Source organism: Trichomonas vaginalis, chromosome IV (genome assembly GCF_026262505.1).
Source record: "Trichomonas vaginalis G3 chromosome IV, whole genome shotgun sequence".
NCBI classification, from domain to species: Eukaryota; Parabasalia; order Trichomonadida; family Trichomonadidae; genus Trichomonas; species Trichomonas vaginalis.
In genome coordinates this window covers 28283644-28306461 of record NC_067206.1, presented here as the reverse complement: position 1 = coordinate 28306461, position 22818 = coordinate 28283644, and the positions used below count along the sequence as shown (strand labels likewise).

Sequence of the window (22818 nt, the reverse complement as noted above, 5' to 3'; positions counted from 1 at the left end):
GAAGGAATTGCAGGGTAGGAGGTACATATTCATACTATGTACCTCTTACCCTCCAATTCCTTCCTTAACATAAACAAATTTGGAGTTAATTGTTTGCAATTAACTCCGGGTTTGTTGACCTCCAAATGAAAATGAAAGGGTAAGAGGTATATAGTGACCCTATATGCCTCTTACCCTTTCATTCTCATTAATTATGGGAGAAGCTTTGGCCGAATGTTAAATTATTCGACCAAAGTTTCTCCCATTTTTTGAAGGGATTGGAGGCTATGAGATACTGATGCAATGTCAGTACCTCATGGCCTCCAATTCCATCCTGAAACTGATCAAAGTGGACCTTACATGCATTTGAAATTTGCCATGTAAAGTCCACTTTTTGAGAGAGAGGATTTGACTGCGTCAAATCATCTTTTTCGTTTACGAGAGTATTCTAACTTCATTTGGAATATTCTCTGGGTTTGGTTGTCCAGGTTGCTGTGCATTCGCTAAGTTCTGTGCGTCCATTTAATATTAGATAAAAATATCTCTTACGAGTACATATGCTGAACATTTGCAGGCATTGGTTCATCTTCATATTCTCTGTACTTTTCTGCCACGTCAAATAAATAAATGACACAATGGAAAAAACCTAAAACAAGTAGTCCTATTTCAAACCACATTTACTTACTAATAAAATTTCTTTGTTATGACACTTTCTCCAGTTTATAGGACCTCTCTCATATTCTATCTTGTCATATATAAACTCATAGTCATGTATGTCCTCTAACCATCTCATAACGGTTTCCAAACCACTTTTATCGGATGTAAAGTAAAAGCATGGATGGTTATGTATAACGTCTAAAGTTTCTAAAGAGTCTCTCAAAGTCCAGTCTACTTGGTATTGAAAATCCCATGTGTTATAGAACGGCGGGTCCACTATAAAGAAAACATTTTCCTTGTCTTTATATTTTTCATACAACTCTGTCCAATGACATCTCACAAACTCTATACCCTCAATATATTTTTCTATGTCCTCTTTGAAAACATTTGTATAGTTAAGATATAAAACTTTTGACATAAGTGTTTCAATGTCATGAACTCTTATAGCACCACTATATAATAGTCTAGCAGATATACTATCCCAGTCTATATATTCTGCTTTTTTCAAAACCTCTCTCACATATATTTTCTTATCTAATGGTATACGTTCCATCTTACCTATAGGTATCTTTTCTTTTAACTCTTTCAATATATTGTTTGTGTCTGGAATATGTTTGAGACGGTACATATAGTTGTCGAAGTCATTGCATATAATCTTTGAGTCTGGGAATATTGTATGGCACAAATGGGATATATAGAAACTTCCACCGAACAAATCTACAAATGTTAGACCATTCGGTAGTTTCTTAAGTTCTCTCAATATAATATCTTTACATCTACTCTTATTTCCAAAGAACGGTAACAGCGGTTTTGTAAAATTCATTTATATATAATAATAAAAATGTTTTACCCGAAAAGTGACAGAAAAGTGACAAAATATGAAAACATATATAATTTGTGAAAAGTGACACAAAAGTGACATATTAAAAGTGATATAAAAATGACACCATTAATATGATGTAAATAACAACGGTTTTGGTTTTGTCACCGGCTGGTCGGCTGGGGTTCGGTCCTCCTCTTGGGTCTTGGGCAAAATTTCTTAGGGGCTAGAGGGCGCAACGCGCCTGGAAGCCCCACTCACCTGACCTTATTTCAATAAAAAATGAACATCGGATGGGCCAATTTTGAAAATCTTGATCAGCGGGCTCTCAGTGAAAACTCCAATGTTTAAGGTTTTGATCAAATCTCTTCTTTTTGATATCTGAAACGACAGATAGGTAGATAATGATATGGTCATGTTATAGCCATGCTTATGCAGAATGATATCTATTCTATCAAGAGAAAAAAGACCTCGAAGTGCAGAAAATTGAATAGTTGTAAACTAAAGCGGTGATTATTCAAATCCACCATTAAAAAATTGATTATTCAATTTTATTATAAATATATATCGAACACAATTTGAATATCATATTTCATTGTGAGATTGTCGATTATGTTGAAGAAAGTCACTCAATAAATTCGATTTTTTTACCAAAATTCAATTTAATCGTCATCTCTTAGAGTGAAGCTCCTCATTGGAGCTATAGGACCCCAACGTGGCAATATATTTCACCTCCATCGTGCTATGTATACATCAATGAATGTTGAGTTATATATAATAACACTGCAAGGACATACATGTCATAGAAATGAATCCCTGTGAATAAGGGATCCTTTGCTTTTATATGTATGTTTTATTAACAACATTCATATCTAGATACTCGCAACTAACATAACCTTATGTCATTTAAATACTATGAGATAATAACAAAAGCGTATAAATGATAGGTTTTTATATCAGGCAAATACATATATAAATTTCTAAAGGTGCCATTTTTTGATGAGATAATTATTTTTGAATTGGAACTGAAGTATTTCTGGTGATTTCAACGAAATCGAAAGATTTATCGAGGAACTTCAAGCATTCTACTCTTGCTTTGCTGTTGAAGGCTTCTTGACAGCCCAATTGTATTTTGAAGGTGGTGCTTTATATTATAATAGATAGGGCGATTCCCGAAAGCGTCATACGCTACGTAGTTCATGATGAAGTCTTCACAATTGTTTTTCTCAGCCGAATAGTCTATTACGCTTTTATATTTATATGAATGATAGATTTCAAACAAATCTACGTTTATAAAGGAAAGTCCAGTAAGAACAATGTTGAAATCACGGCCTCTCTTCCAGCTATACTTTCCTTTTCTCCAAAGAGTTGCGTAATTTCCGAAAACTGACAATGGAAAGCCTCTACGTTTAAATTCTTCAAAAGCAGTGTCTAAAGCTGTAAAATTAACGAAAATATCATCATCAATATTGCATATGGTCTGAGTCTCGAGGTTTTGGGGTATTAAAAATCGAGCAACAAGTTCTCTCATTTCAGTATCAATTATTTCAATAGGAACTGTAGAGTTTGAAATGTTATATGCAGTTAAATTAGGAGCCGGTATTGAATGCTTGAAATCGTTCCAATATATGTAAATTTTTTCGCAATGCTTAGATTCTTGCTTTAAAAGTGAGTTTAATATTTTAGATAGAATTGGAATTCGACGGAAACTACTTAGGTATATGATTGAGTATTTGTCTTTACTTAATTCTCGATCAGGTTTAAGATTTGATAATCCAGGGCCAATAACTTGTGAATATCCGCTTGTTTCAATTATTGAAGTACCAAAAATGACTGAAAAGAATATACATAGCAAGGATAAAAATGTTATTGATCCAAAATTTGTCCATAATTTAACCAGAGCATAACTCATATCTTTTAAGGTTATCGTCCGACCAAACACCAATTATCGTTTTTTATATTTATGATTATCTCAGGAATATTCATGCTATTTACTTTATCATTTCAACAGGCAATATCAATATATTTTACTTTCGCTATTGTAGTTCCAAATAAATAGCATACACAATATTTTGATAAAAAATCAATCTGACAGCGAAAAACGGTTATTTGTCGGTACTTTCCCTTTTATAGCAAACACTTTTTTGACACACATATGACAACAGAGGATTATACCATGTTTGAGTTACTAAAAAGAAAAGATACAGGGTGAGATATAAAAAGACATCGACAAAAACGAAGTTCATTATACTCAGAATTTAAAGAATAGTAAAAATGAATATGAAACATGACTTTCATTTGATTTCGAGATAACATATCAATATAGAGATCTTATTGTGTTATGAAAATCAAGCTAAAACAGAGCTTGGCGAGCCACAAAAATTTGACGTCAAGGGTTAAATGAGTTTTGGTTTTATATTTCAAAAATCTTCCATATATATATTAGTCATTGAATCAGTATTTATCATCGTTTTGTTTTCAACTATTGGCGGTATCACGTATAATGGAGAATTCCACAGTAACATGAATGTTTTATTGTCATGGTCAGGAGACCTTTTCAATCTTGGACCAGCTATATACGCCGTAGTCAATGCACATCCAGATCAACATATTTCCTTTTATATTACAACTGTCAATGCAGATTTATTACCAAAATATAAAACTCATTTTGCAGAACGCCCAATCCTTAATACAAAATTCTATTTCGAAACATACCAAACACGGTACTTGACTAAAAGAATATGGATAGTTGGGTACGACACTTATATTCGAATTGTTTTTCCTAATGCGCATCCTGAAATGGAAAGATTCTTACAATTAGATGGAGATGCAATTGTAGTACAAGATATTAAAGATATGTACTTCCATGATTTCAACAACCAATCTGCAATCGTAGTTTTTGATTTTGCAAGAAGATTTGAAGGATTCAAAAATTACTTTAACGCCGGTGTTATGGTATTCAATAATTTTAAGTACATAAATGATAATATTCTGAATAAATCCATTGAATACTTGAAATGGCTCAATGGACACATGGGCCGTTGGTACAATGATCAAAGAGTATTAAACAAAATGTTTATAGACTCAAGAATAGTTTTCCCTCAAAAATATAACGAATTTGATTTCAGAAAGTTTGGGAATAACACCAAAATCTTTCATTTCTATCGTGCGAAGTGTAAACCATATAACCAAAAATGCAACAGAACGCAAGCTCCATACAAACTTTGGGATTGCTTTTATAAAACATACAAAGAAAAGCCTCTTTTATGGCGCGATACTCGTAATATTACAATCTGTACAAATGAAATGTTCAATTAACGTAGATGGTAAATTAATTATGATTCTCACAATTTTGAGAACTTCTGACATCATTTGCCAGACAAATTGAATGCAATGAAGTATGATTTTTTAATGCTTGATATAGATTTGTTATAATATAATGTATTTATTTTTCTAGTTGAAGTCTTGCGGACATGAAATTAATTTTTTTTATTTTGGATATAGGTCAGGTGCGTGGGGCTTCCAGGGGCTGCGCCCCTTCTAGCCCCGGAGAAACTAGAGGAGGAATGATACAAAGACCAGATGAAAAAAATAAAAATATTATAATAAAATTAAATTTTTAGTCTTAAATTGTTTTTTTTATTCGGTATATTCTGAATCTTGAATGTCTTGGAAATTTTCTTCTTCTTCGCTCTCTGAGGTGAGGATTTCTTCGACTTCTTCTTCGCCATTGGGAGCAACAAATCCTGCGATGAAAACTTTGTATATACCTTCTTGAGGAGTCTCTATGATGAAAGTCGTATTGTTGAGGAAATGGAACTCGACATCTTGAACAAATTGGCAACTGCTGTGTGTGAATTTTGCAATTGTGAGAGGCTTTCCTTTATAGTCCTTGGGAAAGCTTGAGATGGTTACTGTTCCTCCATATGGAACTCTGGCAGGAATATCTAAAGCAACAGTTGTTATAACGTGGAAATTGTCTAAGAATTGAGGCATAGGTTCAATGCAGTATAGTCGTTTTGACTGGTTGTCTTTTGTGTAGAAATATAAATAGAATGACCTTTCACCATGTTCATTCAATTCTTCCAAATAATTGTATGAATTTGGATATATACGGACAAATTCAGCAATTTTAACTTCTTGTAAATGCTTCTGCAAGTTCTTTGGAAACAAGTGAATGAACTGGTCAATAGCTTGCAACGCTATGAGATTGGCAGTAACAGGTAAATATGAAGCAAACATGTCAACAAGTACGCCAGGGTCTTTGATTTCGTTTTCAAAAGGCTGAATGGCATCCATGACAGCTTGAAACATCTCGTTATAATCTCGATTGTCTTCTGAACCCCACTGTTCATTTAACTTATCTAACAATTCAACCTTTTCTTTGCGTATTTTCTACGAACTTTCTCTGAAAGAGGAGTGTCTCTATCTTGTGTGTCTTGAATTTGAGACTTAAATTGTTTGCTAAAGGCGATATATCGTGTTTGCGACCTAGTGGTCATTGCAGAATGTGTTTCTGTATGTTCGATTGGATGTGTTTCTGTATTTTCGGGTGGTTGTGTTTCTGTATGTTCGATTGGAGTCTGATTGGTATGAACTTCTTCTGAAAATGCTTCTGTTCCGATAGTTGTTGTTGCCTGACCTGTTGGCTGAGTTGTTTCTGTTGTGTTTTGAGAAGAAGAACTCAAATTGTTGGACAATTTGTTTGCAATTGTATGAGGAAGTTGCTTTGGTATTATAGGAGGTCGTAAGGGTTTTGAGAATGGTGAGACATAAGTTGTAGGAACTTTAACTGCAGAGGTAGTCGACGAATTGTTTGCGACACTTGTTCTTCCTTCCATTATGAAAAATGAACTGTTTTTTTCGGACCACTCATAGAAAAGTTTGAAATAAACCGTTTTCGTCAACGGAGACCCCATCTATAATTTTATTTTATTGAAAAGTCTCCGTTGGCAAACCGTTCCATCTCAAATATTTGAGAAGATAACTTCACATTTTGACTTTTAAATACATATTTTTCACCATCGGACAAACTTTTGACTGGATGGACTTTACACGAACATTACACTTGTCAAAATATTTTTAACATACGATAGTATATATTTGTTCGAACAAATAATGGTCTATCGTCAACGCTCATAGAGATAGACCCACTTTTCTAAAGTATATATTTGAGTACTTTAAAAAAATATTATAGAACAATATAACAAATATTTTACAAAACCGACAACACTTTGACCAAGTAGTTTTTTGAGCTGAACAAAAAGTGTCATATAAACATCTGTCAAAAACCGCTTTTTAACTTCACTTAAAATGCCACGTAAGCTACGTAAGAATATACGTAAGAGGAAGGGAGCATTGAAACATCCAATAGTAAAACTGACACCACAACAACAGTTGCAACAACAAATGATGAATGACCCCACTATGTTGCAACAAATGTCAAGCAACCCTATGCTTTTAAACCGAGTTATTGGTGCACAGAGTGGAGGTTTAAGAGCGGCACTTTTAGCGAAAATGGCAGGCTATGGTGGAGCTGCAGACGGAACAGCTTATAACCCTCAAAGTCAAATGAATTTGAGTTCACTCAAAAATCAAATAACAGATGTCAAAAAGTCAAACATAGACATACAGAAACAAATAAATGAAAATGAAAAGAAACTAGAATATGACAGACACACAAAGAAACTCAATGAGTTAAACGTAGAGAAAAAGAAGAAAGAAGAACAACTGAAAGAACTAAGTACAGAGGAATATGCGAAAAAAGTGTCAGAAAAAGCAGCAGAAGTAGCAAAAATGGAACAAGATGTTATAAATTTGAAAAACCATACTACTCAATATAAAGTACTGAAAGATGAAGAGATAAAACAAAAAGCCATGAAGACATATATGGATAGCGATGAGTATAAAAAAGAAGTTGAAGCAAATGTAAAGGCAGAAAAACTTTTACAGTTGCAAAACCAAACCGTACAGTATGAAAACTTAGCACAAGAAAGTAAAAATAACGACGCAGCCATGCAAAAGGCAATGAAAAGCGCAGAATATATAAAAGCTAATAATGACTGGTTAGATGCCCAAGCCAACGCCAAAGCAGCCCAACTTATAGGGTCAATAAGGACAAAAATACAAGCGGATGAAGACAGTTCAAATGAAGCTTTAATGAATGCTGACTTTAAGAATGCCTTCGAAGCTCTTCATAGTAAGGTGAAACTAGTGAACGACTTCTCATCTGGAAAGAAACTGAAGTCTGAAGGTTTCGACAAAGAGTTAAGAGAAGTAGCACAAAATATGACGAAAATAACAGATGCAGCAACGAGACAGGCAGTTCAAAGTGCCTATGACGCCGTTAGAGCAGCTGTTGTGGAAAGTCAAGAAAAAGAGTTACAACAGACCAAAACAGACCTAGTAAATGCTTTCTTAAAAACGAAAAGTCAAGTAGGACATTATGCTGCAGATGGAACATATGTGCCAGCTGGTGGAACTTATATACCACCAAACCCTCCAAGAGAAGCACCTGCACCAGGACTACCTAAAACATTTACATCGTCACATGGACACAGACACAGGCATGCACCAAAACCAACACAACAACCAACAGTTCAAAATCCAGCACCACAACAACAACCAACACAACAACCAACAGTTCAAAATGCACAGCACCACAACAACAACCACACAACAACCAACCTCAAAACCTCACAACACAACCACAAACAGAGCAAAGACATAAAAGAAGTAGAGAAAAAGGAAACCAAGAATTCTTAAAAATGCTTAAGGAAGATTATGGTTTACCCAGATACTCTTGACTTTAGTGACAGATATAAAGAAGCTATTAGAAAGTTCAAGGAAGGAAATACTGACCCGAACCTATTTAGCTTTATGGCTCAGCATCAAATCGGATATAATCTCAAACCTGGAAAATACAAGCTCGCTAGGGATATGATTTAATAGCATATCATCCAAATGACATGGATGAATTTACTCCGAGATATTTGATGTCAGAGCTAAATGATAATTCAACTCTCTTCATGAAACGCGTAAAAAATAGAGACGGAACGAAAGAAGAAAGGTTTATGAGTCCGGATGACTTAGAGAGGGAACTTGTTAAAAACGGTCTCGGAATATATGAAATGCCAGCAGATGAGGTACAAGAAACTCCACAGGAAGAAGTTCAGATACAACCAGACACGGAAGAAATAGTTCAGCAACAACAGCTAGAAGAGCCTGAAGGAAACGAACAATCCCTCCTTTGGAAACTAACTTCACAGAACTAGATGAAGATTTGGAACAGCCGAAAAATCTTGACCCTCAACAAGTGTATGGAGAATATGGAATCTTTCCAAGAGTCTAAGCAAAATTCGGCTGACATAGTAGAAGAATATCGAAAAATGTTTACCGACATACAAAAGACTCCAACATCAGATGAAAATATTCAGCATAGAATGGAAGTACTGAAAGATAATGTACACAAATACAATAATCCTTTTTACTTACGACCATATAACGTTCAATCTTTGGCTGAACTCGGTGAAAATAAAAGGTTAAATTTCAAGAAAACATATAGAAATGAAACATTGTTTAAAGTTCATTCAGAACCTAACCAATATGGAAACAAACCTACTTTTGTTTCTGCAGACTATGGAACTACAATGAGATGAGGTCATAAAGCTAATCCGGATAGGTGGTTCATAAACTTACAACCTCAATTCCAAGAAGTTGTAGACGCAATGGAAGTCAATGGTGAACCAGATATAGCTGGTATTTTCAGCGCGGCTTTAATGCCATTGAAAGATATGAAAGATGCAGATATTTTGGACCAGTATGAAATGAACATGGCTGAGGGAAATATAACACCTGACGTTCTAGAACATTTATCTCAAAAAACTACACAGAACCATAGAGATGGTATATTTGGTGAAGAGTTTAGAAAGAGAGTTAGGGAGAGAGAAGGAAGAGAACCTATTGTACATGACCTTGCAAACGAAGTTTGCAAAATGTCATAAAAACTTACTTTGCAGACAATGAACCGAGAAGGGATGAATATTTAAAAAACTCAAATGGACAGTACCAAATGAAATGTTAGTATTGAAAAACATGTTCCATGACAAAATAAAACCAACTACAGAAATAAATGACGCAAGACTGAAACGTTGGGTAAAAGCTTTCCCATTCACAAAAGATATTATTGGTAACATGGAAAGAAAACCAGAATGGCTACAAAAACATATATTTGGAAACGAGCTTATTCCATATGGACAAGCTCTGTTTGAAGAGCTTGAACCGGAAACTCAGGAAAGAGTCATGCAAACAATAAACGAGACTCAAATACAAACTATGACAAAATCTTTCTAGGATATGGTTACCTGAGATGGGCGACCAGAGCCCAAAGGCAAAAAGGACATGGGAAATTTACAACATACTAGGTGAACATGAGGCAAAGATGCAACAACTTGAAGCAGAGGGCAAGTTACCAAAAGCGACACCAAAGAAGAAGAGAAGAGTAGAACAAAGTGAAAGTAGTGAAGAAGTAACTTCATCTAGTGAAAGTAGTGGCAATGAAGGAAAAAGAAAAGAGTTAAAAACTCAGTCAGGAAGAAGTAAAGCTTGGTCCGAGTGGTTCTATTATGACATATAAATCCAACTATTCTATATTTTTACCCATATGAAATGTACGCCGCTCAGAATATTACGCCAACAGTTTTGGATGCCAATGAACGGAAATGTTTCCGAATGGTATAACGAATGCGACAATGCCATTAGAAGGTCAGAAATAGTTCCTGGAACTTACGAATATACAACTGCTGTTTCTTATGGAAACGTAGGTGAGTTTGGAGAAGGTTCTTCAACAACAGTAGATATTGCTTGCGACAGGTTTCATATTATTTCTATTGACAACTCATTCTTATACGTGGAACAAAGACATTGAAATAAAACCTTCTGCCAAGTTGTCTGACAAGAAAGGTTGCAATGGGAATTTTCTATGTCGGATACCAATATGCTCCAGAAGTTTTATGGGATATAAGATATATTCTAACTCTGACTTAGTTCAAACAGTAACATGGGCAAAACTATGAATGGTTCGCTTTGAGAAACTCAGTACAACCACAAGCTAGAGAACAAACAGACCAGTATGCAACTATTGAGAAAATAAGAAGACTTGACCCTAACGTTCCAGGAGTTTATGTTAACCTTTCTGGACAAACTGCAGCACTAAAGTAAAACTGAAACTTAGAGTTCCTTTGTCATCTTTCCTCATCTTCAGGTTTTTAAGATACTTGCCAAACTGGGCAGAAAAATTTCTATCGAACTTACTCCAAGCAAAAATAACTTAGTCATTGCACCAACACAAGACCCATTCACTATTGAAGCCAAAGAACAACATCAAACACATTCGCCTTTTGCAAAAACAAAGTTGACTTAGACTTTGGTTTCTCAAACTTCAACAATGAAGTAAACTACTATTTAATGGTGGTGCAAACGTATGGGACCCAGTTAAGTTCACATGCGAAAAATTTGAATGCAAGAGAATAGAAAGCAGACTTGCAGTCTATATGTTGGACCCAGATATTTCAAATGCTTTAGCTGCCAAATATATTGCAGTTCCACTTATGTTCCCTATACACCAAATATCTGTCAAAGACTTTGCAGGTGAAGTTGGAAACCAAAGTGCTGACCCAGGTGCAAGAACAGATATTGCCTTAACAACTGCAATGAAACATGCAGATACTATGTTTGTACTGTTCAGACGAACTATAAATGACTATTCTTGTTTCTACAACCCTGGTATTAAAATATATATAAACATAGATGGCAAATATTATCCAAGAGAAGAATATTCTACAGTTGAGATATGAGTCATACAACTTGACATTAGATGCTATGAACTTTAACAACAACTTCACAACAACCATTAACCCTGAAATGCAAAGTTCTATTATGCCATATGTGAAAGTATGGACTCATACAGGAGGTCAAAAAACTCAATATACAAATGGAGACCGTTCAAACTTTTGGCTTGGCATTCCATTTGCTGACTCAGAAGACTTTATGGGTGGTATTTCAACTGTTGGTACAGTTACAAATACAATATATTGGTGACAGAGACGGTCCAGATGAATTGAGAGCAAAGAAGTTTACAAAACCAATAGCACTTTTCACGGAAGATGCTCTTTTGAAGATTCGTTCGATGAAACCTGCTGGGGCTCCTCAGATTGGCATAACGACAGCTTCCATCGAGCAGATTTTGGCAGCAGGTCAGTAAGTTGTTCTTGACACTTTTCTCTCGTAAATATATGACACACCTGTTTTGACATAATATTGTATTATAAACTTACCTTTAGAAATATCTGTAAGTTTTGAAGTTATATTTTTGTCTGCTTCAAGAACTTTCACCATTTCAGTTATACCAACTTTCTTTGCTTTATAAAATATTTAGGTTCAGCAAAGACTGCTATTCTATAACATTTTCCATTGTTTGTGTAAAGAACTATTCTGTCAATGAACTTGTATTGTTTGTGAGTATAAACTTTGTTTTGCTTCAATTCAAAGAGATATCCGAATACGTCCATCTTTTTATTCTAAGTAAAATGTCATTTCCGAAAAATAGAAGCGTAAGTGTTTCAAAAGGTTTAATGGCGGTGGCAGATGTGAAGTTAAATTCACCAACTCAAACAAACAGTCAAAGTGTTATTGTCAATGTCAAAGACAGAGATGTTGAAATGGGGAAACCATACGAAGACGAAGATGGTATAACAATTGTTCCTGTAAAAGAACCAACATATCCTGAAGTTAACAGAGACTTAAGTTCTGTTGCAGATATTCGAAACGATTACCAACAACTGAAAGACAAACTTCAAACTCAGGAGAAGATTTGTCAAGCTTTAAGTATAATGTTAAACTTGGTCGAACACAACCCTGTAAAAGTGAACTCATATGTCATTGCACCTCATGAAGTTTTGAAAGAACTATTGAAACTTTTGACAGAGGCAGACGATATAAACATCAAAGAAATAGAACCCGACATTAGTTGCTGTGGTGTTTCATATAATGTCATTGACAAGATATACGTTATGAAAGGAGGTGAAACGTTGAACTTAAAATATAGTTTCCCAGACGTTATAAAAATATTTGACGACCACAACATTTCATTAAAATTTATTTGCTAAGTAAATGGCAGAAGACATAATGGTTTATACTATTACGACTAAAAACCCTGAGTCATATAATTCTATAACAACAAACTTACAAAGTCCTCAAGGACGATATTGTAAACTAACCTTAAACACAATGACGACTAAAGCCTGTTTTGCTCTTTTGACACCAGAAGACTTTATTGTTGTGAATGGTAAAAAATACTCCTTTGAAGATACTTACTCAGATATGCCACCAACAGGTTTTGTTGACTTATTTAATACTTTAAGTACGGGTGTAACATGTGCTGCAACTAGAGCAGGTTTCATTATGTTTGGATGTCCGACTGAGTTTACTATAACGATATGAGCTATAATACAAAACTTATTCTGGTTTTTACTACCAACAGTTTCCTATAACAGGAAAAGGTGTCATACAAGGAATGTCTATTCCATTGACATTAAGCACACCAATCTTATATATTGTTTCAAACTTAGGTTCAAAGTGTTATTCGAATGTCGACAGAAACTATTATGACCAAAAGATACTTATGCGTATAAACAATACTTTCTCTGCTGGTTTGCCTATTGTTCATTCGAATGCAGAATTTTCAACCTTAGTGAACACAAACACTTTGGCAAGTATAACGTTGACATTAGTTGACGCAAACTTTGTTCCTGTAAAACTTTTATGTCCTATGTATTTGTCAATGACGGCAGAAAGTTTCGAATTGGAAGATGCAACTGGTGAAAGTATTGTATTACAAGAACAACTTCAACAACAAATCGCTCAAGAACAACAAATGCAACAAATGGAACAACAAAGTCAAGAATAAAAAAATAATATTTTTTTTATTCTTATAAAAATGTACAGAATAGATGTTTCAGATTTTTATGACTTCCAAGCATTCAGAAATATGTGTCCATTTCGAGACTATAACAAAGCAGTCGAGAATTTGAAACGTTTAGTCATTTATGTCGACTCTGCCCCAGAATGTTATGTTATGAAAGAATGGGATGTAGTCTTTAACACAACCTAAAGCGACAATAGTTTCAGAACAAGAATGTAGACAGAAACTTAAGAAAATAAAGTCGTACAAGTTGGCATGAAGATGTTAGATGCTTGGGATATCTTATTGTCAAAACTTGAAGATTTTTCAGTTCGTGGTATAAAGTTTTATACACCTTCTCCAAACTTCTATTCTATCTTCACTGGATATAAATACGAACAAGTAGAATGGAAACACAGTATTATAGAAGCTTGGTTAGACCATGTCAAAGAAATTATATGCAATGGAAACGAAAGAGTCTATGAGTATATCTTATGTTGGTTTGCAAATATCTTACAACATCCAAGTGCTAAAAATGAAACTGCTCTCATTATAATTGGAAAACAAGGAACAGGTAAGAACACATTCTTTACAGATATCTTATGCAAACTGTTAGAAGGTTATTCGAACCCTAATATGACAAACTTAGAAAACATCTGCGGTAAATTTAACTCTTCAATTGAGAATATGAAACTTATAGTTTGCAATGAACTTCAAAGTATAGATACAACAAAAGTTTTGAACTCAGATGCTTTGAAGAGTCTTATAACAGACAAAGTTGGAGTTGTTGAAAGAAAGTATAAAGACTCAAGAGTTTGTGAGAATGTTGCAAACTTCATTATGGTTTCAAACAATGCTGTTCCGATGAAGTTAGAAAGTTCTGACAGAAGATATGTAGTTGTCAGAACGTCAGAAGCTCATATGCAAGATACAGAATATTTTGACGCTTTGTCAGAATGTTTGACATCTGACTTTTACAACCACTTGTTCTCATATTTCATGACATTAGATATTTCTAAGTTCAATCCAAGACAAATTCCACATACCGAAGAGAGACAAACATTGTTAGAAGCAAACAAGAGTGTATATGAACTGTTCATAGAAGAAAGCGACTTTGTGTCATTAGATGAAAGGTCTTTATATGATGAATATAAACAATATTGTCAAGAATATGGTTATATGGCAGCTTCTAAACGAACATTCTTGGCAAATGTCAAAAATCTTTTAGATGTTGAGAATGGCATATATACAAAGAAAAAATTTTTCTGAGTAAATTTTTTAAAAAAATATTTTTTTTATTCTGAAGAAAAGATGACAAAATTCATCTCAGTAAATAAGTATATGAATGAAGTCAAAGATAAGTTAGAGCCATTCACATATTTGAATGTTTACTTCTACCATTTTGAAAAGTCTTCATTCAGCAAAGTTTGGAACATCGAACCAGTTAAGTTTGCTATTGTGACTAAAAATGGTGCGAAATTTGAAGACTTAGACATAGAAGGTTTGTTAACAGTCAAAGAAAGTTTTGACAGAAGGTTTTCAAACCTTAAAGAAGGCAAAGCATACAAACTTGTTATACCTTATGAACCAAAGAAGACAGACGACTATGAATATTATGAGTCTAAAGTTGTAGAAGTTCAAGGTAAATTGGGTAAAAAGATTTTAGAGTCTAAGCCAGTGTTTGCTCCTAAAGAGGAAGAGAACATTGACATTGACCCAGAAATGTTCTAAAAATAAAATTTTATTTTTACATGTCAAATTTCTTCTTCGGTGGAACTGGCTCTGGTTCAGGTTCTTTCTTCTCTTCTTCTACTTTCTTTTCTTTATTTTCTCTCTTCTTCTTTTCTGGTGGAGTTATGTCAAATTTGGCGCAACCATATTTATGTAAAAGTTCTATGTCCTTTAATAGCTCATCTATTCTGTTTTCTATTTCATCTTCAAGAACAGCGCATGTGTCTTCTTTGCATTCTAAGAACTTTTGTTGGACTTCATCTTTCCAATCGGCGTCATCTCTGTCAACAAGTCTGTCATTGACAAATTTTAAGACTGCTCTGCTTAATGTTTTATGGTTCTTGTCATATTCCCAGAAACAGAACTTTAGAACAAATTCACCTTTCTTGTTTACACTATGTAAGATTTTATGGTCGACAGATGTTTTGCTGTCAAAAAGTTTGTCTCGAATATAGATAGCGAAATCGCTAGACATTTTCTAAAAGATAAAAATTTTAATTTTTCTAAAAATATGTTAGAAAAAAGTTTGCTGACATTGACAAGAAATTTGAGAATGTTTTAAACAAGAACAAGAGGAAGTTAGAAAATGCTCAAATAAAACCTATACATGACAAGTTCTTATTTGCTCAGAATGGTATAACAGATCTAATTGCACCACCTGGGTCGGGTAAGACTTTCACTTATCTTAAAATGGCTGCACAACAACAAGAACTAGATGAGAAGAACCCATTCTATGAGTTAGTTGTTATTTGTAGTACTTCGGATCAATTTGACCAAACCGTCAATTCGTTCAAAGATATTATAAAGAAGTCTAAGTTAGTATGTATAAAGGATACTGAGTTGTTAGATTGGATAAAGAAGTACCAAAGAAGAGTTTTGAAATATAATGCTATAAATGAGTATATAAATTCGAAGTTTAAAGACCCAAATGAGGAAATGCAGAGAATATTAGAGAAGAAACACTTCAGAAACAAACAGAAAGAGATAGAATACATTTCGAAGAAATTGCAATCTTACGATTGGAAAACGTACCCTCACAGATGTCTTCTTATTTTAGATGATTTCGCCTCTCATCCTTTGTTAAAGAATAGAGAACAAGATATGTGTCGAATTCTTAAGAAGCTCAGACACTTTAACATCTCAGTTGTCATTTGTGTACAGACAGCAAAGAGTTTAAGTAAGGATGCTAAAAGAATACTTACTGACATAATACTTTTCCCCGGATTGTCCGAAGACGATTTCATGGAACTTATGAAAGAGTCCATGGCAGGTAAGTTTGACAGACATGAACTATGGGAGAAGTACAAGGTCATACAAGACCCTCATACTTCTTTCAGAATTCATATCTACGCAAACAAAGTTCAAATTGTAAAAAGTCAAGCTTGAAAAATGTAAGTGTTTAGTCTTAGTAAGTCTGTTGTGGTGCTGGGGCTGTCGGTTCTTCTGGCTTTGGAAGACATTCAGGAAGAGGAACGTCAGTCATCCGTTTGTGTCCTGTCGGAAGGAAAAATTTTTCCTGTCGGATGGAAAAACTTTTCCTGTCGGATGGAAAAACTTTTTCTGTCGGAAGGAAAATTTTTTCTGAAGTTCGACCAAAAAGTTCTCAATTTTCGAAAATTTGAATGGTTTACGGACGGACAACTGGAAGAGTTCTTCCTGTCGGAAGGAAAAATTTTTCCCTTTGTCCGGAAAATTTTTTCCTGTCGGATGGAAGAGTTCTTCCTGTCGGAAGGAAAAATTTTTCCCTTTGTCGGGAAAATATTTTCCTGTCGGATGGAAGGACTCGGAATGCCAGAAGGATTTGACGAGGCAATTTACCTCATTGAGCTACCTGAGCCATCTGAAGTCAAGCGTAAAAATAAAGAGTGCATTTACCCTACTTGTTTGAAGTTGTCAAAATACTCTGTTATTTTTTCCTTTAACAATGGCAAATCTTCTTTGAAGGTAAAAATTGTACAACCTTTAATATCATAGTGTGTTTGAGGTAAAGTATCTTGAACTATTTGTTTCACATCTTCATTTGGAGTCATTGAAATCGGTAAGTTTTCGCGATAGAACCAATTTCTGTCAGATTTGTAAATCTTAGCAAGGTCGTAAAAGCTTTTGTTGTTTCTTCTGACTAAATGCAACATAACCATGTCACTGTCTTCCATATCTTCAGTATAAATCATATACTTATAGTTCTTTTCCTTTCCTTTTGGTACCGAACGTGGTATTCTTTTCTGAATGCTTTTGTCTTTTGCTTCAGGCTTGTTCTCTAGCTCTTTTCTAATTTCTGTATGTAAATCGTCAAGAAGTTTGTAAACATGCCATGCATAACGAGGAGAAGCCCACATTGCAACTGCATTTACTAAAAGTCTATGTACATAATATCCTCTTAAATTTATTGGCAAATTTTTACGATTTTCATGTGTTTTATGCAAGACCGAGAATTCTCGGTCTAGAGAAATTTCACTCAAAAGTTCTTGTGTGCTTTGGTTTTTGAACCAATCGTCTGCGTGTTTAGTGTCTGGAGCAAAACATGCAGTCAAAATACTTTGCATTTGGTACATATCGTCTTTGACCGAACGAATTAGACGCAATTGTTTGTTATATTGTATCCATTCATATTCTTCATTTATAGCTTCATGGACTATAACTGTTGTTGTGTTCTCGGTTGTTGACATATCTGTCTTTATATTCCGGATAAAAAATATTTTATAAAAAACTAACTTTATTTTTTTAAGTTTGGTCATCCTTCACTGTATGACAAATATACTATATTTTACTTAAAAATATGCAAGCGGCTCATGGCTCAGTGGTATGGGCTACCTCGTTCCAGGCGTCGAAGACCTCGGTTCAAATCCCAATTCGCGCATTTTTTTCCTTTTATGCATTGAAATTGCATGTTCCATTTAGTGTTAGTCATATTTGAATTTACGGTCAAAAATAAATTTAGGTGAACTAGTGCAAATGCACACAACTTTTCACCTCTTTTTTAACCTCATATTTCCTTACTGAAAAAGTATGTGTTCCATATGTCATTTTACTCAGAATTTTATACAGAATTCGGCAAAAATAAAATTTAGGGTAGAAGGGTATATCTACCCCGTTTTCTACCCTTTTTTCTACCATAAAGTTTTATAAGCGTTTTACATGGTAAACATTGTGAATTCGTGAAATTCTAAACAATTTTGTGGCTTCGATTTCCTCTGTCAGTATGTCAAAAGTTTTCACAATATTGAATGTATCTTTATATTTCTTCTTGACATCTGAAAGAAGGAAATCGTCAGCTGTTGGATAGTTTTTGTTTAGAAATGCCAATATGTTCATTTTGTTTTCTGCTGGTTTCTCTATCTCTTTCTTTAAGTCAGCATAGTCGTTTCGCATACGCTCTATTTCCTTGAGGGCATATGTGTAACCTCTAATTGCTGCTTTACATTTAGAACATTGTGGGTTCATTTTAGCATTGTACATTGAAATTTGTCCTGCAAGTACAACTATAGCGTCAATGGTCCTCTTAAATTCAAAACATGCAGGTCTAATTTGTTCGTTCCATACCTTATTTCTTTTGTCTTTATTTCTTATTTCCCAAACACATTTAGCTACTAACGTAACAAAATTGTCATATGTTTTGAATTCTTCAGATTTGTATAAGTCAGATATGTTCTTATATACCATATCGCAGTCTTTGTCCATGACTTTGTGGTTGCAATGAAATCCAAGGAACTCATAGTTAACTTTACGTATGAACTTCTTAATTTCAACTGAGTCGGTTGGTCTGACTTCAATTTCTTCAAATTCAGGAATTGTAAGCTTTTGTTGTTGTATTTCAGGAAGTTTAGGTAGATGGTCAATAATATCCTGCATTTCATAAAGATATTGTTCATTTGTTTCATCTTTTGCAGTGCAATCTAAATCTCCTTGGAGAAGTTCTTGCTTTATCTTCTGGATTGTTGTTTCGAAATCAAACGAATCTGGAATAGTTTTTGACGTATCTACTAACATTGAAGTTGGGTTCATAACTAAAGAGTTTGGTAAAGTTGTTGCTAACATGTTCTTACAATAAAAATAAAAAATATTTTTTTAAAAAACTAACTTTATTTTTTATTTTTTTGTGAAAGTGTCAAAAATAAATTGTTTTCATGAGTTTTCTACGATGGTAGAAAAAAGGGTAGAAAACGGGGTAGATATACCCTTCTACCCTAAAAGTATTTTTCAATACTTTTTCAGCACTTTTCCGTAGTTATATATGAAAGACAATTCGAGATAAAAGTCATAGTACAATGGAATAATATATTGCACACCATTTGTTGTGAACCAAACTTGAAAGTCAGAGAAACTGTTACTAGGTGGTTCGTAGAATTTAGAAGCAAAGTCATAAAAGTCCTTACCAATACATAGAAAACTATTGTTGCTTGAACTGAAACTTGCATGACACATAACATTTTGAGGGTCAAACACGTTTCTATAAACCATCAAATCTGCTGGTGGAAGTATAAATTTAAATGGACCATCTGGTGGTAATGGTTCGTTCTGGTTTAGTAACCGAAGAAATTGTGCCCAAGAACGTTTGTCTACTTCCCAAAATAAAAACTCTGTACCTCTTGGAGGGTTAATTTCAATCTTTTGAAATGAAACGGTGGAGTTCATCTTGTCATATTCTAGTTTCAGATAGTATGTTCCATTTAGTAAAGAGTCGTATTTTTCTTGAAATTCCCAATAATATTTGTTCATTTGAGTTTGAAAGTCATTTAGAGTTTTTTCAAGACTTTCGTCTGAACGAATTGTAAAGATTCTCATTTCGTCAAATTTGTCTATTATACCATCAGGACCTTTATACTGCCCATGAAAATATACTGCGAACATAAATGCGTTAGTTCTATTTGAAAACAAAACTCTTCTAAATCCTATTGCCTTTGCATCTGAAGGACTTTGAAGCCAACGAATTGGATAGTCAAACCTGTATGCTCGGGATGAAATTTCTTCATCTGAAATAGTCCTACCAGCATTTGTAAAGATATAGTCTAACGGTTTTGTATCTGCTACTTTTGTTCTTTGTTTTTCAACCTGAAGCATTTAATATATGTAAAAATATATTGTTTTAAAATGGTATGCCATAGTCTGTAATTTCAATTGTTTCATCTTCTAGTTCGTCGACAAATTCGAATACAATATCTCCAAATTTGCCTTTGTTCTTATTGTTTTCAGAACGAGTGACCCAACGTAAGTTTTCAAGTCTATTGTCGTTTCTTATATGGTTTATATGGTCTACAAAAGGTAAATTGTTAGGATTCAGTATAAAATGAGTTGCAATGACAACATGTTTAAGATAGTGTTTTCCACCCATCTTCATAATAGCATATCCGTCATTTCGCTTAAAACTCTTTTTGTCTTTTTGTTTCTGACTTCAAATGACTCACAACAGTGAATTTCATATTTCTCATCTAACAAACAAGTTTCCCAACAGTCTTCTCCAACAAACTCAGCGTACATTTCAAATAAAATAAAAAATGTCACTTTTTTAAAAAACGTTTTTATTTTATGCAATGTTTTATTTCTGTGCCGTCTTCAAGTATGCCCCAGTACTTACGCTTGGAGAGGACATGAACTTCGGTGAAAATTTTGTCCAATTTGAATTGACCCATCTTTTCACCGACCATACCCATTTCAATGAGTTTGTTGTATCCTTCTTCGTTCGTCATGAGTGCGTCAATGTTCTCATAGTAAACCACAACTTTCGATTTGACTTCGGAGAAGAATTTGTTGTAGTTGTCAAGGACTGCTTTTGCGAACTGAGGGTAAGACCAATGTTCGACAATAGGTTTTAATGTGGTTACTAAGCCACTTTGACCTTGAGTGAATTCGTACTTCAAAACAAAAGGAGAAAACCTTTCAACAAAGTTGTCGACCTTCTCATAATGTTTACTCTTCATCTCTTGAGGTTTCTTAATGGAATATCCCCATGTCGAATTCATAAGCAATTTGAGTGTCATTGCAAGTTTGGGGTTTGAAGCTTTCCTAATATCATACAGTTGTTGTATGACTTTTCCAACTGTATAGTTCCTTCCCGGGAACTCACCATCTTCGTTTGGAATTCCAGTCGGAATATATTGGACAAACCTCATGTACGCAGCGTTAAGGTCGACATAGTATATCTTTTCGTTTGAGTCGAACTTGTCGCAACCAATTGGTCCAGTTTGTGGAAATTCAAGTGAGTCTCTTATCTTCTGAGAAACTTCTCCTGTTATCTCATAAACATCGTCGAAGCAACCTGTTTCATATAAAACCTTCTGACCTAACTCAGATGCTCTCCAATACAATTTGACGTCAATTGGATGTCTCAATGGAAGTTTGTTTATAGCATCTTGAAGTTCTTGCAACCTCATTGGAAGTTCTTCTGGTTCAGGTTGGTATCCGAACAATCCAACTCCTTGTGGAACTGTGTACTTCTTTTGTACTAGAACTTTGTCTGGAACAACTTTTGGTCTTGCTAACAATGAAAAGTTTGTTTCGTCTTTTGGTACAAAAGTTTCTGTCAGCTTGTCATCTGGAATTGGTTCCAACAAACTTTCTCGAAAAGAATGTTTACAGCTCTGACAATGTTGCACTTACCTTTTCCGAACAATGGGTTTGTAAGACTTTCGTTCAACATGAAGTGGTTGTGGACAATTACAATCTTCAACCATGGTAAGTCTTTGTCAACAACATAGTCGTCATGTGAAGAACCTTTAGCTGTAGGTATGTTGACTCGGATATTGACATTTGCCAACGGTGCAATTTTTTGCCAATTGACCTCTGAGAATGTACCTTGTCTTCACACATGACTCAAGATACTTCATCTTCTCATCTGTAACAAGACCAGAGTTCCTGAGACATGTAAGAATACAAGGTTCATTGACAATTGTTTCAATTGAATTGTAAATTCCATACCTTGTCAAGTCAATGTCAGACTTACTTTATGAAGGGGAAGTATCCAGCATGTTGTCTGACTGCTTGAGGGTTAGGTTGGTACCATTCGAACTTGACACTTGCAATTCCTTCAATTGCATTCAAAATGTCTGAGTCGGAGTCAACCATTTGTTCTCTCTTTGTAGTCTTGAAAGCGTCAAGAATTTTGCGGCTGTTTGTTCATTGCCATGTGCATAGTAAATGTGACCATCCAAATCTGTTATGGTCAATCTGAGATTGTGTCCTTTCTTATTTCCGTCTTGTATGGCAGCAAGTACACCCATGAAGCCTTCTTTGTTCTTTCCTTCGTCAAAGTTTACTGTAAAGGTTCGACCAGATGTAATTTGACTTCTAACTTCACGATACTTTTCATAAGCATATCTTGTTCTTTCCATGGGAGCATGTGCGTCTTCACCTTTTCCTTTTTTCCTTCTCAAAGGATGCAATTGTTCGTCATGTTTCCAGTAGAATCTGGCAAAGCCGTCGTGTCCTTCAACTTGAGGTTCACTAACATCGAAAGGCATGTCCATAAGACGTTCTTCTTCTAACCTCTCTAGTCTGTTTGGATAATTTGCACGTGCTGTTTCCAAATCCATTTCGTAGCGAAGACCAGACAATTTGTCATAGACTTTTATGGGTCTTCCCTTCCTATATTTAAAATTCTTCGAAACTCTCCAACCATATCTTTGTAACTCTGCTTTTATTCTAGCAGACTTTCTATCCATTCTATATGGGGCATTTT

General features: G+C 34.5%; 11 protein-coding genes and 1 pseudogene across 12 annotated transcripts, besides 2 other annotated features; 6 read left to right on the top strand and 6 right to left on the bottom strand.

Annotated features, from left to right (window-relative positions):
• Positions 1-424: part of a mobile genetic element that runs on past the window's edge.
• A 3555-nt stretch (positions 425-3979) lies between these two features.
• On the top strand, positions 3980-4774 carry TVAGG3_0183780 (glycosyl transferase; the record flags this gene model as incomplete). The annotated part of the gene is made up of 1 exon (XM_001294329.1): positions 3980-4774. The coding sequence occupies one exon, from the start codon at positions 3980-3982 to the stop codon at positions 4772-4774; it is 795 nt and encodes a 264-aa protein (XP_001294330.1).
• A 1995-nt stretch (positions 4775-6769) lies between these two features.
• Positions 6770-7407, top strand: TVAGG3_0183770 (protein of unknown function, DUF4106 family; the record flags this gene model as incomplete). Its single annotated transcript, XM_051225712.1, has 1 exon — positions 6770-7407. A coding segment is annotated over one exon (638 nt), but the record flags the coding sequence as incomplete, so codon positions are not given.
• Positions 7408-9048: 1641 nt separating this feature from the next.
• Positions 9049-22818: part of a mobile genetic element that runs on past the window's edge.
• Positions 12088-12621, top strand: TVAGG3_0183760 (protein of unknown function, DUF4106 family; the record flags this gene model as incomplete). Its single annotated transcript, XM_051225711.1, has 1 exon — positions 12088-12621. The coding sequence occupies one exon, from the start codon at positions 12088-12090 to the stop codon at positions 12619-12621; it is 534 nt and encodes a 177-aa protein (XP_051110697.1).
• Positions 14256-14684, top strand: TVAGG3_0183750 (protein of unknown function, DUF4106 family; the record flags this gene model as incomplete). Its single annotated transcript, XM_051225710.1, has 1 exon — positions 14256-14684. The coding sequence occupies one exon, from the start codon at positions 14256-14258 to the stop codon at positions 14682-14684; it is 429 nt and encodes a 142-aa protein (XP_051110696.1).
• Positions 14757-15146, top strand: TVAGG3_0183740 (protein of unknown function, DUF4108 family; the record flags this gene model as incomplete). The annotated part of the gene is made up of 1 exon (XM_001303678.2): positions 14757-15146. One exon carries the CDS (start codon positions 14757-14759, stop codon positions 15144-15146), a length of 390 nt encoding a protein of 129 aa, XP_001303679.2.
• On the bottom strand, positions 15163-15621 carry TVAGG3_0183730 (uncharacterized protein; the record flags this gene model as incomplete). Its single annotated transcript, XM_001303679.2, has 1 exon — positions 15163-15621. One exon carries the CDS (start codon positions 15619-15621, stop codon positions 15163-15165), a length of 459 nt encoding a protein of 152 aa, XP_001303680.2.
• Positions 15837-16532, top strand: TVAGG3_0183720 (protein of unknown function, DUF4106 family; the record flags this gene model as incomplete). The annotated part of the gene is made up of 1 exon (XM_001317057.1): positions 15837-16532. The coding sequence occupies one exon, from the start codon at positions 15837-15839 to the stop codon at positions 16530-16532; it is 696 nt and encodes a 231-aa protein (XP_001317092.1).
• TVAGG3_0183710 (KilA, N-terminal/APSES-type HTH, DNA-binding family) lies at positions 17018-17812 on the bottom strand (the record flags this gene model as incomplete). The annotated part of the gene is made up of 1 exon (XM_051225709.1): positions 17018-17812. One exon carries the CDS (start codon positions 17810-17812, stop codon positions 17018-17020), a length of 795 nt encoding a protein of 264 aa, XP_051110695.1.
• On the bottom strand, positions 18267-19181 carry TVAGG3_0183700 (organellar and viral DNA polymerase type B; the record flags this gene model as incomplete). The annotated part of the gene is made up of 1 exon (XM_001317058.1): positions 18267-19181. The coding sequence occupies one exon, from the start codon at positions 19179-19181 to the stop codon at positions 18267-18269; it is 915 nt and encodes a 304-aa protein (XP_001317093.1).
• Positions 19344-20204, bottom strand: TVAGG3_0183690 (uncharacterized protein; the record flags this gene model as incomplete). Its single annotated transcript, XM_051225708.1, has 1 exon — positions 19344-20204. One exon carries the CDS (start codon positions 20202-20204, stop codon positions 19344-19346), a length of 861 nt encoding a protein of 286 aa, XP_051110694.1.
• On the bottom strand, positions 20230-20475 carry TVAGG3_0183680 (His-Me finger endonucleases family; the record flags this gene model as incomplete). The annotated part of the gene is made up of 1 exon (XM_051225707.1): positions 20230-20475. One exon carries the CDS (start codon positions 20473-20475, stop codon positions 20230-20232), a length of 246 nt encoding a protein of 81 aa, XP_051110693.1.
• On the bottom strand, positions 20663-22801 carry TVAGG3_0183670 (annotated as a pseudogene). The gene has a single exon. A coding segment is annotated over exon 1 (2139 nt).